At 41.8% G+C, this 17003-nt stretch overlaps 1 protein-coding gene and 1 long non-coding RNA gene across 7 annotated transcripts in view; both read right to left on the bottom strand.

Annotated features, from left to right (window-relative positions):
* Window positions 1–6521: 6521 nt before the first annotated feature.
* LOC122070453 lies at window positions 6522–9206 on the bottom strand. The gene is made up of 2 exons (XR_006137788.1): window positions 8052–9206; window positions 6522–7961 (listed from the first exon to the last, which is right to left on the bottom strand). It is a non-coding gene; the product is annotated as an uncharacterized LOC122070453 (long non-coding RNA).
* A 2734-nt stretch (window positions 9207–11940) lies between these two features.
* LOC122070454 (uracil phosphoribosyltransferase-like) overlaps window positions 11941–17003 on the bottom strand; it is a 37367-nt gene continuing 32304 nt past the window's right edge. For 4 of the 6 annotated variants that reach the window (XM_042634610.1, XM_042634606.1, XM_042634605.1 and 1 more), the window contains exons 9-12: window positions 13532–13599; window positions 12552–12607; window positions 12414–12461; window positions 11941–12254 (exon numbers count right to left, since the gene is read on the bottom strand). In XM_042634610.1, the coding sequence (XP_042490544.1) occupies window positions 12203–12254; window positions 12414–12461; window positions 12552–12607; window positions 13532–13599 (224 nt within the window). In that variant the 3' untranslated portion in view covers window positions 11941–12202. The remainder of the gene's footprint in view (window positions 12255–12413; window positions 12462–12551; window positions 12608–13531; window positions 13600–17003) is intronic. The other 2 variants (XM_042634607.1, XM_042634608.1) reach the window with 2 other exon arrangements.

Genomic DNA, 17003 nt, shown 5'->3' with positions numbered 1-17003 from the left:
TTCCCCTTTCCTGCACTAGTCCACCTCCAGGATTTCCTTCCTTCATTATTTTTTTCTATCCCAAAGGGTACCTTACTATGGCCATTTGTTGATTGATTGGAATTTTGTAAACCTTTCGAGTTATTCTGTTACATTCATCCATGGCATATACTATAATCTCAAGAAAATATGTAATCCACAACTATATCCAAAGGTATTATAATATGATGTAAAATCTCTCAGTGCGGCGTAAGCACAGTGGTTGCAAGCACAGTCTTGATCGTACTCCTCCGCTTCTGGCATCCACCAGTCGCTCACACCGTACTCCGACCCAGAAAATACTGGATCACCCGCCATCGGCACCACGATACCTCCATCATCATCTAAAAAGGTGTGTATACGTGAGGTGAGCTTTCCAACTCGCTCAGTGAGGGGTGGGGTCAAGCACATCCAAGCAAGTCAATAGCAGTAATATTTATGATGCATGATTGCAAAAATTAAACACATAGTCTAAGATGCTCATGATGCATTTTGTTTATTTATTATCCACTTAACACTACAAACTGAGTCTGGTAAATGCTACTACGATACATTAGGCTGTGTCCCTCGTCTTGGAAACGATATTGACTACACGGGGATATAAACCCTAACCGTGATTAGAAGCCTGTTGGTCCCTGTATGCATCCATGGGTCACCCAGGAAACCCCTGATAACACCCTCCTAGCAGTCACGGCACCAGTAACACATCAACCACACTGGACAGGTTCCCACCTTCGGCAACAATCACATCGTACCACAGGAGTGACACTTCAGGAAGGCTCATCAAACATACCACAATGGGTTATCCAACACCTCAACCCCTGTTGGCAAGGGTGCGTAGCATAGGGAGTGATACCTAACCACATATATACTACATGCCTTCATAATGATACAGTTAGTATGGATTACACGATATCGAAGAGACCTCGGCCACAAAGTGTAACCCATCTCCAAATACAGTCCCAAGTACACTATACCAAAGAGACCTTCGCCACAAAGTGTAACCTAAGATCATTTATCTAATCTAGCATGCAAATAGAAATCGAGTATGGAATACGCAACACCGAAAAGACCTCAGCAACAAAGCGTATCCATTTCCAAATGTAGTCCAGGGGTACACGATACCAGTGAGACCTTGGCCACAAAGTGTAACCCGTGACTACAACTAACTCTAATGCACATAATCAATGCATGAATGTAATATGCATACGGCAATCATGGCACCAGTACCACCTGGCCATACTAGATTCTGTCTCACACACACACACACCCATCCAAACACATGGAGATCACGGTATCGGTACCACCTCGACCACACCAGATCCCATCATACATTTCCATATAATTCATATCATTATCGTAAAATAACAATTTCAATTAAACATATAATTCAAAGCATGTGAGAAATTAAATAATTAATAAACATTTAAAAATAAACAGAGTCCATCCCTCACCTGTTTTACGATCGATTGTGTTTGGGTTCAAGTACGGCCACCGATTGATCAATTCAATTCTAACTTTGGGGCACGTGCACATCACTGTCATAGACATAAGGGGATCGTACATCAGTACACGTCAAAAACATCGAAAGGGACCTACACAAGTCACCCCCCAAAATGTACAGACACTGTCCTTAACTGACAGTACTATTATCACTGGAAACAACCACCGAAAACAGGGCATTTTCTCTAGAAATATCAGACCTGTTTTCAGTGGAGGTGACAGAGAGCATATAAGGCTCTAAGTCCATTGGAAATATGCTATCAAAAATAGACCCAGTTGATCGATGGGCTATTTTCGGTGGAGGTACAGGGTAGTCCAACAATCTGGGGCTTTTTAGCTCGGGCCCAATTACCGAGATTTATTCTTTGGAGTTTGTAGAGGATGTCCCTAGAATCATTCTAAGGCAAGAAACTTCCATTTCTACCGAGCCATTTGGGAGATACGTCGATCGAACGATTGAAACCCTAATTGGTCTTTTGGCATTACATGTTATTGGAGCTCACTGGGCTTGGTTTGAGCTTGGCAACAACACCAGGAGGGTAGAACAACCATCCCACAGCCCTAACATGGTGTGTACACTAAGATTCCATCCATACTTAGCTTTGTCTAGGTCAAAATGAAGAGAGAGAGTGGCATGGGAGGTTGTACTTACCTCCGACAGTGATTCCGGCAACAAGGCGGCAGCCGGCACCAAAGTAGGCCCCCAATCCCCTTCTCCTTCCTCTTCTTCTTCTTTCTCTCCTCTTTCTCTCCTCTCCTACATTGGGCACAAGGAAAATGATAAAATGAATCCTCATTTCCCAATTTATAACTTAAGTTGGGCCTCAAGGTCCATTTGGTTTGGACCACTTTTGAACCAATCGGGTTAAAATGAGTTTCGGGGAACGAGGACCAGCACATTTAGGTCCATAAGGTGTTCACATCAAGAGAAAGGTGTGGAGGATGATTTGGGATCATCCGAAACCATTTACGATGCCATAATGGGACCCACAGGCAACGAAACCTCGACAACAACCTATGGACCCACCGAAAATGGGCACCAGATTCATGTCCAGGATGCTTCCAATGGCTTGTTTCTGGTTACCAAGACGGCTTGTATCTTGACAGCTTACTATCCCATGGTTAGCCTCACATGGGTGGCAGTCCTCGGACATGCTCAAGGCCTTTTGGTAATTATGATGCGTGAAAGAAATCAAGTGTGGGGAGTGGGGTTACTTACCATCTGGGATCAGAAGCTATGAATCCCCTCCAGTTAGATAGGCATGCAATACACGAACATGTGGGGTCATCTCTACTCCTTCGGCAATGCACAATCATGAGCCAAAACCTGATCATACTTTTGATTTCCTATCTGAGGCCTGACAAAACAATTTAAATTAGACTGGATTAGGGCACGGGTGTAACACAATGTTGGGACAAACTTCAAACTATTTCAGCAAAGGTGGAGAAATTTTGTCTAAGATAAACAGACAATAATAGATGAGGAGGTAGAAAAACTATTGGATTCAAGCTTCGTAAGGGAAATTAAATACCCTACTTGGCTGGCCAATGTTGTGATGGTGCCCAAGTCTAACAGCAAGTGGCGGATCTACATAGACTACTCAGATTTTAATGAAGCCTGCCCTAAGGATTGTTACCCGCTGCCAAAAATTGACACATTGATAGACTCTACAGCAGATCACGGAATGCTCACCTTTATAGACACATATTCCGGGTACAATTAGATCTGAATGAGAAAGGAAGACGAGGAAACAATTGGATTTCAGACTGCTTGAGGAAACTTCTGCTACAAGGTTATGCCTTTTAGGTTAAAGAACACAGAAGCCACTTACCAAAGGATGGTCAACTTTATGTTCTGGAGGCAAGTCGGTCGAAACATGGAGGTATATGTTGACGACATGCTAGTCAAGAGTGATAAAGGTAGTGACCATGTAATTGACCTGAATGAAGCCTTCGAAGTCCTACGTCAGAATAGAATGAAGTTAAAACCCTCCAAGTGTGTTTTTGGGGTAACCTCCAAAAAATTTCTAGGCTTCTTGGTTTCCAAAAGAGGAATTGAAGCCGATCCTTTGAAGGTTAAGGCCATATAAGAGATGTAGCCACCCAGAAACATACGGGAAGTTCAGAAGCTAACAGGTAGCATTGCCGCCCTGAATCGATTCGTCGCTCAAGCAAGAGACAAATGCCAATCATTTTTTAAAGCCTTGAAGGAGGTAAGGACCAACTGACAGTTTGAATGGAAGGAATGTAGTGAGACCTTTGAAAATCTAAAAACATACTTGGTCAGCCCAGCTCTACTGAGCCGACCCGAGCCAGGCGAGATACCACAAATCTATCTTGTAATATCCCTCGTGGCTGTAATCGTGGCTCTCCTAAAGGAGGAAAGGAAACACCAAAGCCCAATCTACTATGTTAGCCACATCCTCTTGAGCGTGGAATCACGCTAGACTAAGATTGAGAAGCTGGCATTTGCACTCGTAAAGGCTACTCGAAAGCTTAGGCCTTACTTCTAGGCTCACACCGTGGCAGTACTCACGGATCAGCCACTGAAGAAGGTCCTTCATAGCCCAAGTGTTTTAAGTCACCTAGTAGCATGGTCCATTGAGTTAAGTGAGCACGACATCAAGTATCGACCGAGAAATACAATCAAAAGACAAGCGCTGGCAGACTTCATTGTAGAATGTACCCTGGCAAAAGAAGAGCAGGAAAAGGAGGATGTCGAGCCAAGCTGAAAATGGAAGTGGCATGTGGATGGGTCTAGCAGTTCCTTGGGAAGCAGAGCAGGGATCATCCTCTTGAGCCCCGAGGAGTTCACTATCTAGTATGCCATAAGATTCACGTTCCCAGCAACTAATAATGAAGCAAAATATGAAGCCTTAATAACAGGTATGAAACTAGCTAAGTCAGTGCTAGCAGAGGAACTAGTAGCTCACAGTGACTCACTGCTAGTAGTAAACCAAGTCAACAGACAATACGAAGCTAAGGAGGAAAGAATGTGCAAATGCCTCCAGGAAGTGAAATCACTTGCTGAAAATTTTACAACATTCACGATCGTCCAGGTGCCTAGAGAGGATAACTCATCGGCCGATTCACTCTCCAGGCTTGTAGCAGCTGAGAGAGCCAACTAGGAATGACAGTATAGCTCGAAACACTTAACCATCTAGCCTATCATACGAAGGAAGTTTGTTGTAATGAAACACTCACCGCTAAAGCAAGCTGGATGGAGCCCATCATTAGCTATCTGAAGGACGACCATTTACCTGAGGACCTAGCTGAGGCAAGAACGGTGAAGTGAAGGGCTATGACCTATACAATGCAAGGTGGATTACTCTATAAAAGGACTTTCTCTGGGCCATTTCTGAAATTCCTGGGGCTGAGCCAAGCAGCTGACACCCTTAAGGAAGTTCACGAAGGAATCTGTGGAAGTCAAATTGGAGGTAGAGCATTGGCGTATAAAGTATTGCGCTAAGGGTTCTACTGGCCCACGATGCAGCAAGAGGCAATACAGTATGTACGACGGTGCTTCAAATGTCAGATACATGTCACTATGCCTCATGTCTCGACAACTTAGCTGAGCCCAATCATGTGCCCCATCCCATGTGCTATGTGGAGAGTTGACATCCTTGGGCAATTCAAAAGCAATGGGGGAGGGGTAAAATTCCTGATTGTGGCAATTGATTACTTCACCAAGTGGGTGGAGGCTTGCCCCTGGCCAGAATAACCGAGCTAGCTATGGAAAAGTTCGTAAGGGACGACGTCATCTACCATTTTGGAGTCCCCAAAGTACTATTGACCGACAACAGGAAATAGTTTGATAATTGGAGATTCAGACATTTCTGCGGAGGTTATGGAATCAATTGTCACAACATCTCTGTAGGACACCAGTAGATAAATGGGAAAGTGGAAAAAACAAATCATATCCTACTTGAAGGGATCAAGAAAAGGTTGGACCAAATAAAAGAGAGTTGGCCGGATCAACTGCTGAGCATTCTATGGTCCTTTAGGACAACGGCCAGAATCCCAATACGGAAGACACCCTTCAGGTTGGCATCCAAGATAGAGGCCCTAACACCAGTAGTGGTCAACCATGCATCCTTCTGTGCAATAGCTTTCAAAGAAGCCCACAACGAGGATAGCCTAAGGGCTAACCTAGACTTCATTGACTAAGTCTGTGAGGAGGCTCTCCTCCGAAATGAGGCGTATAGCGAAGAGCAGCACAATTCCATAACAGAAGAGTAAAATTTTGAGGTTTCTCAGTGTGAAACTTAGTTTTGAGGAAGGCTTCAGTTTTTGATCCCTAAGGAGTTGGTAAACTTAGCCCAAACTGGGAAGGCCCTTATATAGTTTCTAGAATAATCCACCTAGAGACATATCACTTACAAACACCGAAGGGCCGTCCTGTGCAGCGGGCGTGGAATGGAGAAAACCTCAAGAAATTTTATCAGTAGTTTTTATCAACAGTCCTTTTAGAAAGTCATGTCTTCCCAGTCAATTTCCTTACTAGCATTTCTATTAAGTTAATTGGAGCTCATTTGGTATTTGATTCATCTCAGTAGTTTATGTAATACATCCGTACAATGAAAGAAGAACATTCTCTTTACTTTCGAACTATTATAAACAATCTCTGGTGTCACCACAGACAATAATCTGAGCATCCACGATGAGGTTTAAAAGCTCGGCCCTACCTTTCTTTCATCTGAAAATAATAAAGGCCCTTATCTTAAGGCAAAGAAAATCCAAAGACCTTATCTTTAAGGCAACTGCTTAAAGCCCTTATCTTTAAGGCAACAAAAGACCTTATCTTTAAGGCAATGAAAGACCTTATTTTTAAGGCAAACTCTAGAAACCCATTCCCCTAGGGCGAGACCGAACTCTATCCTCGGCCTCTATAAGACCGAGCTCTATCCTTGGCTCCTACTAGCTTTCGGCATAGTTGCTAAATAACCGGGCTCCGTCCACCACAAGAAACTAAAGAATGAATGAAAGAAAGAAGAAGAAAGTTGTGTAAAGAAATTCTTTCCATTAACACCAAAAATTGGATGTACAAAGGTTCTTGATTACAAAAGAGAGAAGATGAAAATTGTTTACAAATGGCGACTTTACGCCCACACAGATAAGAAAAAAAAAGGGGGGGGGGGGAGAGCTTGACTCCACTTCACTTGCCATCCTTCTTCGGGACGGCGACCTCAGTTTCAGATTCTTGGTTCACTTCTTCCTCGTGATCATCTGGACCAACAGGCTGCACCGGAGACTCAAGAGGAGGAGCAACGTAGTGCTCATAGTTAGAAAAGTTGAAGGAGGGACACTTGCCCAGAGAAAAAATTACCGTGGTGTCCGAGCCAAGGTTGAATGAAGTGGTGTTCAGACCAATCAACCATGCTTGCCCTTCCGAAGTAGTGACCTACCTCTCCCCTGCATTCCCCAATGCAACCTTTAACTCAGCTTGATGCTTTTCCACTAACACTCTCATCTGAGCAGCGTGCTCCTCTTTTAGCTTTTTCAATCTTTCCTGGGTCTCAGTGACTTCAACCTGGAGCTCCTCCTTAGCCTTCACCAAGTTACTGTTCACTTAGAGTTTCTTGGCCATCTAAGCCAATAGGTCCTCCGCCCTTTTCTCTGCAACATCGGTCTTATCTTCTGCAACGTGGGCTTTCTTACTAGTCATCTCTAGCTGACCCAAAACCTTCAACAGCTCCCCCTCGATCCTTTCTGTCTTTGTCTCGACCTTCATACAAGCGTGCGCCATCCGTTCAAACTGACAAGTCGTCTCCATCGACCAGTTATACCCTTGCTTCAAAACAGGCTCGATACCAAAAATAAGTAAATAAATAAAAGTAACTCACGTCACCAATGTGATAGTAGAGTTGCTTGGTGAACTGCACGTCTAGAATATTCCTCACGTACTCCATATCGACAAGGAGATGGCCCCAATTGCCAAAGGTTTGAGCATCATTAACATTGGTGATGGTGGCCATCTCATCGAGTATATCCCATGCGAGAGGCCTACGCCCTATGCTAGGTGCCTGCATCAGCACCATCCCTGAGGGTTTAGTCTGGCCATTTGCATCAAAGCAGCCAGGCAACTGATCCTCACGATACCTCTTACATTCCCCCTGTTCCTTGGAAGGATGAAGTGATGCAGGGGGTGGTGTCTTCCCCAAACTTCCACCTTTGACCCCAGCTGGGATTGGGGGTAGGAGTTACCATCTTACCTTTACTCGGCGCGCCACGCTGTGCCAAAACCTTAGCTTGAGGGCTCTTCACTTTCTTGGCCTGTGGCTCAATCACTATAGGGGCAGTCTTGGTGGCTCCAACCGGCCCACCAACGACTCTCTTCCCCTTCTCTACTAACCTTTTTGCTGCCTATTTGATAGCATGCACTTTCTGAGCTTGTGCCGATGCCATAACAAGCTTGGAGGGATCAATCGCCACATTCACCACTGCAAAAGCAAACATGAAGCTGAAGAATTAGAAGATATACTACACCAACAAAGAACAAGGAAAGAGCCTAAGTTAGGCTGAACCCTCACCCTCCTTCAGAACTTCACTGAGCTCCCACTCTCGAAGAAAATCTTCGTCGGACAGATCTCGGACGTCCACCACCTCCCCGTCTAAGCGCATTTGGGCAGTCTTGAGATCACTTTCGCGAAGGGTAGGAGGTTGGTTCAGTTTTGTAAGGCTCTTCCTGGTCTAGGCCCCCTTGAAGGGATTACCGGACATTACCACATAGAAGAACCGATCCTTCCAGTTCTTCACAGATGAAAGCATATGGGTAAACATTTGTAAAGTCCCATATGACCCATCTCTGTTCCTACGGGTAAAGTAATACCACCCGGAGCGATGTCTGTTCATAATGAAGTATTGTCAAAATGTATCCAGAGTCGCGTCACACTATCTTCGATACGAAGACTTCGAAGCTAAGCAAAATCCAGCAGGAGTTCGGCACTAATTGGCTCGGTGCAATCCCCCAGTAATCCAGAGCCGAGCACCAGCTCGAGAATAGGGATCCTGAGGCCACATTGAAAGCCAGCGATGTACAATGCCACCTCGTCCCCGTGAGTGTTTATTGTCTATCCCTCATCAAGGACCCTCATCACCACATAGTCGGGAATGCTGAACCGTTTCCTTATCAGGTTCAAAACTTTTACTGTCAAAATACTCCCAGTGGACGAAGTAGTCCTCGCTTCATCAAAGAAGGATGCCAACCCTTCCCCTTCATAACTCTTAGCTTCCCCTTCGCCTGAAGCTTCGGCCCTTGCCGCTGCTGTAGCAGAAGTCTCCCTCACATCTACCTTGGGGGGCTCATTAGAAGATGCAACATTGGGACCTACCCTAACGTGAACATCTGACACCACGGTTTCCTCAGTAGACTCAGACCCAGAGCCACTGCCCAAGCTCGAGCTACTAGAAGTTTCATAAGAAGAGGAAGCAGACTCCTCAGGCTCGGGAGGGATTATATAGTCCCCAGAAGGTTTCACTACGGCTAATTGGGTGGCTGGTCTAGCATAGTACCAGAGGAGCCTACACTCGGATCCAAGGGATCCTTGGTAACAGGCTTAGCAGGAAGAACGAAAGAGGAGCGAGTAGTAACCATAACTTACTGATGAAAGTTGAAGAAGAGTGCCCCAAAGACTTGAAACCTAGCCGAGCTAATACTCCAGTCTTTGCCATGCCGAGAACTTACACAAAACCCCTTCGAAGAATGAAAGAAAGGGGCTAAGCAAGGAGCCTATTTATAGGAAGGGCAGTTAATCGGACGATCGGAGTTAATCGGACGCAACGGCCAAGATTTGAAGGCGCTTCACCTCCCCAAGGTGAGACTTAATGCTATCACCACGCGTCAAGCCCAGCGCGATTCACGCCAAACATATGGGGCATGATCTATGAGCATTAATTATGGCGCTCTGTATCAAAAAATGGTCTGAAGGAAATGACTTGATCCTCTAGACCGGGGGGCTAATGATGCAAAAAAATGGGACCACCACATCAACAAGAACGAGTCAAAGCCATTTGCCCGAGCTCTCACCTTAGCAACATCTAGGCCGATCTCTCACCTCAGCCACATCCAGGCCGAGCTCTAAGCTCAATCACATCCAGGCCGAGCTCTAGCCTCAGACTCTCTAAGATCGAGCCCATGCCTCGGGCTTCTAAGGGCCGAGCTCTTACCTCAGACTCTCCAAGGTCGAGCTCCCACCTTGGTCTCCTCAATATCGAGCTCTTACCTCGATCTTCCTAAAGGTTGAGCTCACACCTCGGTCCCCTATGGCCGAGCTCACGCCTTCGACAATCTCCAGGCTGGCCACGAACTAGTAGAAGCCATAGCCCACTAACACAACCAATAGAACGTGGGAAACTAGACCACTAACCGTAAAAGTCGCATACAGGAGTCCAACCACCCCTAAAACTCAGAACGGTTCTCACTCAAGAGTCCCAAATGCTCACGAAAGAAAACTATCCACAGGATCTTTTCTGGAATCTGGGCATATTCTTAGGATCCGACGAGGTGGACTGTTGGTTAAAGTTGGACTCTCCGCAAACGAGACCTTAGGGTTCACAGCCTATAAATAGCAAGGTAAGCCACTAGAGAAGGGATCGATCACTCTTTTCACAAGAAATTCTCTTAAATAACTGTTGTGGAGAAATTCTGACTTAAGCATTAGAGAGTCCCATATTGGGTTAGCCCGGCTCTCTTTTGTTTGCTCTCTTATGCAGGAGTAGCGTGGAGTACCCAGTCTTGCAAGGAAGGTCATTTGGTCAAATTTTAACGCATCACATACCAATGCATTTTGTGGATTAACCAATTTTGTTATGTGATGGATGCTTTGACCCGAATACTAAGAGTGTCAATCAGAATGATTCCTAGTATTCAGGATAGGTCTATACTAATACCAATGTTTCCAATCCCACTACCATTCCATGTAGTTAATGGGAGCAAACCTAGGTCCTAATCTCGATTATAAATAGGACAGGACGATACCGGTTCCTAAATAGTTCTAGGCCCTATAGAAAAGAGAGAACTTCATTGTTAGGATTCCTAACGAGAAGGTCTCATTGTTAGTGTTGTGGACCTTTTCATTATCATGAGATCTAAATTGTCTCTTACTTTAGAAGCAAATTAGCAAATTAGAATACAAAACCATGATTAATTTCATGGTTTTACTTCAAAAGATCACATATAAGCTTCTCAAAACAACTAAGAATTACTGACCACATAAACAAGCCCTGATAAAGTTTTATTGTCATCACCAAACTAGTTTATAATAAAAAAAATTAAAGGTCCATCAGCTGAAACCTCCATAAGAGAAAAGGTCTCCCAGATACATCAAACTATAACCGTAAAACTTGAACACAAGAACATAAAATATACCCTTTTATATGGTTTTGATGTTCCAGTTCCAGCTGGTGCCGAACCAGTATTTCGGTATTAATACCGTTTGGAATCCCATCCCTTTATTATTTGGTACCGTAATCAAATCACAATATCGTCATGTTTATCAATGGAATAGTCTAGTATAGGGTTTTTATCGTCATGTTTATCAATGGAATAGTCTATTTTAATTCTCAGTTTTATTACGTATTCAAGAGTTACGGCATTATAGTGAACATGTTGGCACGGGAAGCCAAAAGCATCTTGCAAAGTATGCAACCAACGATGGACAAAGAGTGTCGAGTAACAGAGATCTAGGAGAAATAAAGACTAGATGGATGGGCATGAGACTTTTGTTTTATACTCTTTGAGTAATATTCTTCCATTCAGATGATGAATGTAATCTTTTTTTTTTTTTTTTTTGTCTGCTAACGACAGCAAGTATGAACTTGGCTATTCTCATGGGCCCACACTGACCCATTATCGCATGGACCAAGTCATACCAAAGTTGAATGAGAAGCATATCAATTTTAATTAAAAGCAATGAAGAGCACTACACACCCGTATGAGTGACCCCGAGGAAATAAAAATACTCGAACTCAGAACCACACGTTTCCTGAGACAAATGTCCCTTGTATTAAATGATGAGTATTTTATTTCAATTACCACTGGGGTAGCCCTTAAGGCTAGGAGTGCTAAATTAAGTGATAGTAGTTGCCGATGTAGTTAATTTTTTATTTATTTAATTTTCTTTTGTTCGATATAAAAAAATATATATGAAAACTTTTTATTGGGATCACTGTGGCTTTCAATGACTTGATTTATGAGTTCAAATAAACCGAGCAATTCCATGTTCAAGCTTTGCCTATGCTTTGATGACTGGATCATTCCCAATTCCATCTTAACAAGCTAAATGGCCACTTGCTAACAGAATAACTCTTTTTTTTTTGGTAGAAAAAAGAATAACTAAAAGTATGAAGGACTTCACCAATTAATAATTAAAAAAATAAAAAAAGTATGAAGGGTGCAGAATGTAAAAGTACGCAGGAAGCTAAGATAATAGGATGACTGCACAACAGATATTGTTCTGGTGGTGACCTCCTTTTCCTCTCACTGGTTGAATCAGTTTTATCCTTCAGAAGGATCGAAGTGAATCCTCAAATCAATGTCAATTATTCCAAACCTATGGACAAAACAAATGGCACTTCCATCTATCTAATAAAAAAAAGTCCATAGTTTTTCGTTTTTCCTTTTATTATTCCAACAACTTCCGTGTTGACTAAATTAACACAGCATACTCCCACAACTTGATCTTCATGTGCCAAAACTACGGTCCCCAGCATCTCCCAATCCAGGGATTATAAACCTGAAAATTACAACTTATCAGTTCAAGCAAACATGCATACAAACATCTGCATTGTATAAACCGACTATGCAGTAACACCCCCACCCCCCCCAAAAAAAAAAAAAAAGAGGGAAGAAAGATCCAAATATGAGCAATTCTAGTGATTACACCCACACCTACCCTTTGTCATTTACAGCATGATCAATGATCCCGGTGTACAAGTGAAGCCTAAAGAAACACAAAAGCAGCAATTTAATCTGTATGACAGGAAGATTTTTTTTTTTTATCACATTTGTGTTAGGAAAAGAATATTATTACCCATTGAATTTCTCACTAAGCTTTTGAAGAGCTGGAGGAGCAGCTACTGCAGATATCTGCAAAATATATTGTTTGATGGATCATATGAATCTGATGAGAATGACATCAGCAGTAGGCAAGAGATAAGAGTGTCTTGCGGCTCTTGCCATGGTTTCAAATAATAAAAATGATGGCAGTAAAGTGTTTGGCCATCACAGTCATGAACTGTACAGCCCCATGAGAACATAAACAGTTTTATGTTCCATAAATTGTTACTGCACATAATCATTTATAGAATTTATCAATTTAAGAAGAAATAATAGAGTAAAATCACATCCTTAAAAGGTAATTAAACATGTTTTACTTAAAAGGTAATTAAACATGTGATACAACATAAAGACGAGAGTTAAGTCCACCATATCCTATGTAAAGTTGTTATATGCACTCAAATGTACAAACTATTCGTTACTACTGTTTTAGTAGAGCAGAGCTCAACAGTTAGGGCCCTTGAAACAGGACAATTCCCTACTCAGTGCTTCACTCTCCTTTATTATAATGAATGGTGTACTGCAAGTTCTCTGCTGAAGCACTGGTGGGCTCAAAGGTAAAATTAGATATGAAGAGCTGTTTGGACATCTAACTTGGATTAACACAGAAGGCAGCCTACAACTGTACAAAATCAGATTCCCTAAATTTTTTTCCGAGATTGGCATTTAGGCTTCCAACATATCTGCCAATATGTAAACAGCACATTGTTCAAATTTTGGAGCTGTACAGTTACAATTCAAAAAATGGCATTCAGTTCCTCATCTTGGCAGATCCTAACAAGCCGCAAAATGCCAAGTCTTTCAGAAAGTTTTGTGGATAACAAGAATGCCAATTTTGAAGTTTGGTGGCTGGGTTTGGGCTTGAAGATATTTTAAAAAAAAAATAATAATAAAAAAAATAAAAAAAATAAAAAAATAAAGAAGAAGAAGAAAAAGAAGGTCAAATTTATGTACCACTTTTATTTTCTTTTTGTCAACTCCACGATCCTTCAACATGTCAATTGCTGCAACTATTGTGCCACCTAATATTCATCCTCAAAAGATATGGAAAGAAAGACATCAAATCAGGGTTACAACCATTTAAATTGTAGCTTGACCAATATAACAAAACTAAATGCAAAAATCATGATAGTGATAAAACATCCATTTCCAATATACATGAGGATTGAAATGTTGAAGCTGTCAAGGCATCATCTAGGCGACAATGCAACCATAGATGTGAAAGGTGATTGGTTGTCTTGAGTGCAAAGGCTCCCAGTACAGATCCAGGGAAAGGGGAAAGAAAAAGGAGGGGGGAGGGGTGGGGGGGGGGGGGAGAGAGAAGAACAAATAACTGGAATTGCCATAAAATTAGGGCAAATAGGGCTCTCTCCTTGGGAGCCTTGGCCCCACCTAGGCGTCAAGGCAGCAACTGTCCATCGCTTGGCATCATACAACTGTCTCAAGCAAGGAACTAACCATACTCAAGTCATTGCTTCATTGGAAACTGAATCCAAACATATATTCACTTCTCTGATGATTAGGATGAGAACAATGATGTAATAATTGACAGTTATAACAACAACAACAACAGAAATAGTAGTAGATATTGTATTAAACACACTCTTCATCCTGTTTTTTTGGTCAGCACCATTCTAAAAAGATAGGCCGGGAGTTATGACACCATATACTTTTAGCCATGGAGGGTACTCCACATCTGTCATAGAAGCAATTGGTGATCCCGAAAGCTATTGAATGGCAGTGTAACACACAACAAAAAAGGAAAACCAAACCAGCTACAATTGGCTATTTGACTATGTTGATTTGGGAATTAGAGCTTATGCCTCCTAGAGACCAGCCCTCTTTTATTTATAATGATGGAGAGAATGTTCTAGAATATTACAAGGACCGAAATACCTTAAGGACTTAAGGACCTGTTTGGACTCTAAAACATCCCTAAAACCCACATTACAACACTGTAACGCACCGGCCTCATTAACCTTGCCCATGGGCCTCAAGGCTTTAAAATGCGTTGTGCCATGTTAAGGAGGCTAGAGGTTATCACGCTGTGGGGCCATAGCGGGGACACCATGCCGAAAGGGGGGAAGTTGTGACACCCCAGCACCAGACCCGCTTGGGAGATTGGTGAGGTGTCCCCACCAAGAATACGACAAGTACTAAGGGGTTTGGGAGATCGGTGAGGGTACAAACTTTAGTCCCACATCGCCTAGGGAGAGATTATTGGGCTTGTTAATAACCTCTAGCCTCCTTAACATGGCACAACGCGTTTTAAAGCCTTGAGACCCATGGGCTAAAGAGGACAATATTGTGCAAGGTTAATGGGGCCGGGGAGTTACAAACTCCCCTTCAAGTTGGTGCATACTTGTCAAACATGCCCAACTTGCTAACAATTGGTATAAACTATTTATTATTGAGACTCTTAGGGTCTGTACTGTAACGTTCTAAAAAACGAATTCTGGTGCTTTTTCATTTTTTTAGAATAGAAATAGGATGAAAACTATATGGTATGTCCGGTTCATTTTTTTGTTTTTTTTAAATGAACCGGGCATTTGACAAGCTTTTGAGTCCCATTTTTGGCACAACAAATTGTTGCTTTTCACCTTCAAAATCGATTCTGAGAAAAAGGCGGAGAAACACAAGGTGAGTTTAAGTTATGAGGGGCATAATGGAAATTTGCCACTTCAAACATAACACAACCCTAAATCGATGAATGATTCAATTGCACAACCCTTCTTTTTCTCCGGAATCTAAGATCTTGCGACCTGCAAATGGTGAAGGAGATCTGATCTCAAATGCGAAGGATAATCGACGAAAGGTATGTGAATCTCTCTCTCTCTCTCTCTCTCTCTCTCTTGTTCCTTCCCCTCATGGAGAGAGTCGCTGATTTCGTTGGATTTTGCAAAGATGCGTTTGTTGATCGGTCGCAAACGTCATCTAATGTGATTTCTTCACATTGTGTTTGGTCTCAGTCGCTGCGGTTTTCTAAATCTGGTCGTCTTTTCCATGTAGAGTTACTGCAATTCTTGCTAGATTCTAGTGTTGGGGTTAGATCCATAGATTTATTTGAAGGTTAGAAATCTGCTCCAGATTGATAGTTATTTTTATAAAATTTTACTGTGGCGTTGTTGGGGCCTGGATTCTATTTCTTTTCATTTGTTTTGATTCATCTTTCTTTGGGCTTTATGATGGATTTTCTTCCTTCTTGCCCTTTGAAATGTAATCAGAAAATTTTCATATTTGATGAATGTTATTATCATTACAAGTTCCTGCTTTAATTGACTACTTTTAATGAAGTGGGTGTTTACATTTCCTTGCCCATTTGTAAATAAAGTCACTAAATTAAACTGCTACGACTAGTGTGATATGTTATTTCTTTATAGCTACTATTTACTAGTACTGGTCATAGCCCTGGACAATTTCCTTCTTGTTCTTTTCCTATTATCTTCTGTTTGTTTAAGCCAAATCAGTCCTATCCCTTCTCCCACGATCTTTCTTAGAAGTTCAACTCTAGAAATCTGAAAACAGGGTTGTCCAATCCTAAATCACTATGACTTGAAATAAGGACCGATTCTGTTAAGTGCGAACCATACAGATTTCTATTTCTTCCAAGTTGCAAAAACATTTTATTTTTGGGGTTACCAGACAACATTTAAGACGCAGAATCACTCCAAAAAAATAGAAATGCAAAAAAGTGTGCCAGACCCAGAATCAAGTTTAAAAAACAGAATCGTTACAGTACAGACCCTTAGTGAATATATCAGCTAATTGAGCATTAGAAGTCACAAAGGAATATAGATCGTGCCTTGCTCTAGCTTCTCCTTTATGAAATGACGATCGATCTCTACATGCTTCTTATGGTTATGTTTGATACAGATCAAAGCTTGAAGAAGAAGACAAAAACAAGAGTCAAAAAATATTGTTCACGTGACTATTCACATGGCACTGTTTACATGAACAGTACTTTTGGGTCAAAATCTTTTATTTTTAGTTTCCTATTTAGTTTACTTTAGTTAGTTTCTATTTTCTTAGTAAGCTAGTTAGTTTCCTATTTTGTTAGTCAAAGAAGTTTCTATTTTGTAACTTAGGTTAGTTTCCTTTCTATGTCCAGTTGTCAGTTTCTAATATTGTTAAGCTTGGTTAGCGAGTTAGACACAAATTAGAAAGTCTTATATCAGTTCATTAGTTTCCTTTTTTGTTATTTCCTTGTGTCCAAGTTTTGTAAAGCTATTTAAAGCCCATTTATCATAATGAAAAAAAGGAGGTTGAAGTTTATGAATTGTGTGTTTACTCATGGCTGAGATAGCTATTACTTTGACATGTGAGATACTCAAAACCTGAGTGGTGAGATGCCCATTCATTAATTCTTCTTCCTCCTCAACCCCACCATCAAATTCTCTCTCTTTTTTTTTTTTTTTTTTTTTTTTTT

The sequence above is a fragment of the Macadamia integrifolia genome, unplaced genomic scaffold (assembly GCF_013358625.1).
Source record: "Macadamia integrifolia cultivar HAES 741 unplaced genomic scaffold, SCU_Mint_v3 scaffold928, whole genome shotgun sequence".
In the NCBI taxonomy this organism is placed as follows: Eukaryota; Viridiplantae; Streptophyta; class Magnoliopsida; order Proteales; family Proteaceae; genus Macadamia; species Macadamia integrifolia.
Note: the sequence above shows the minus strand (reverse complement) of the source record. Positions and strands in the feature narration are given on the sequence as shown.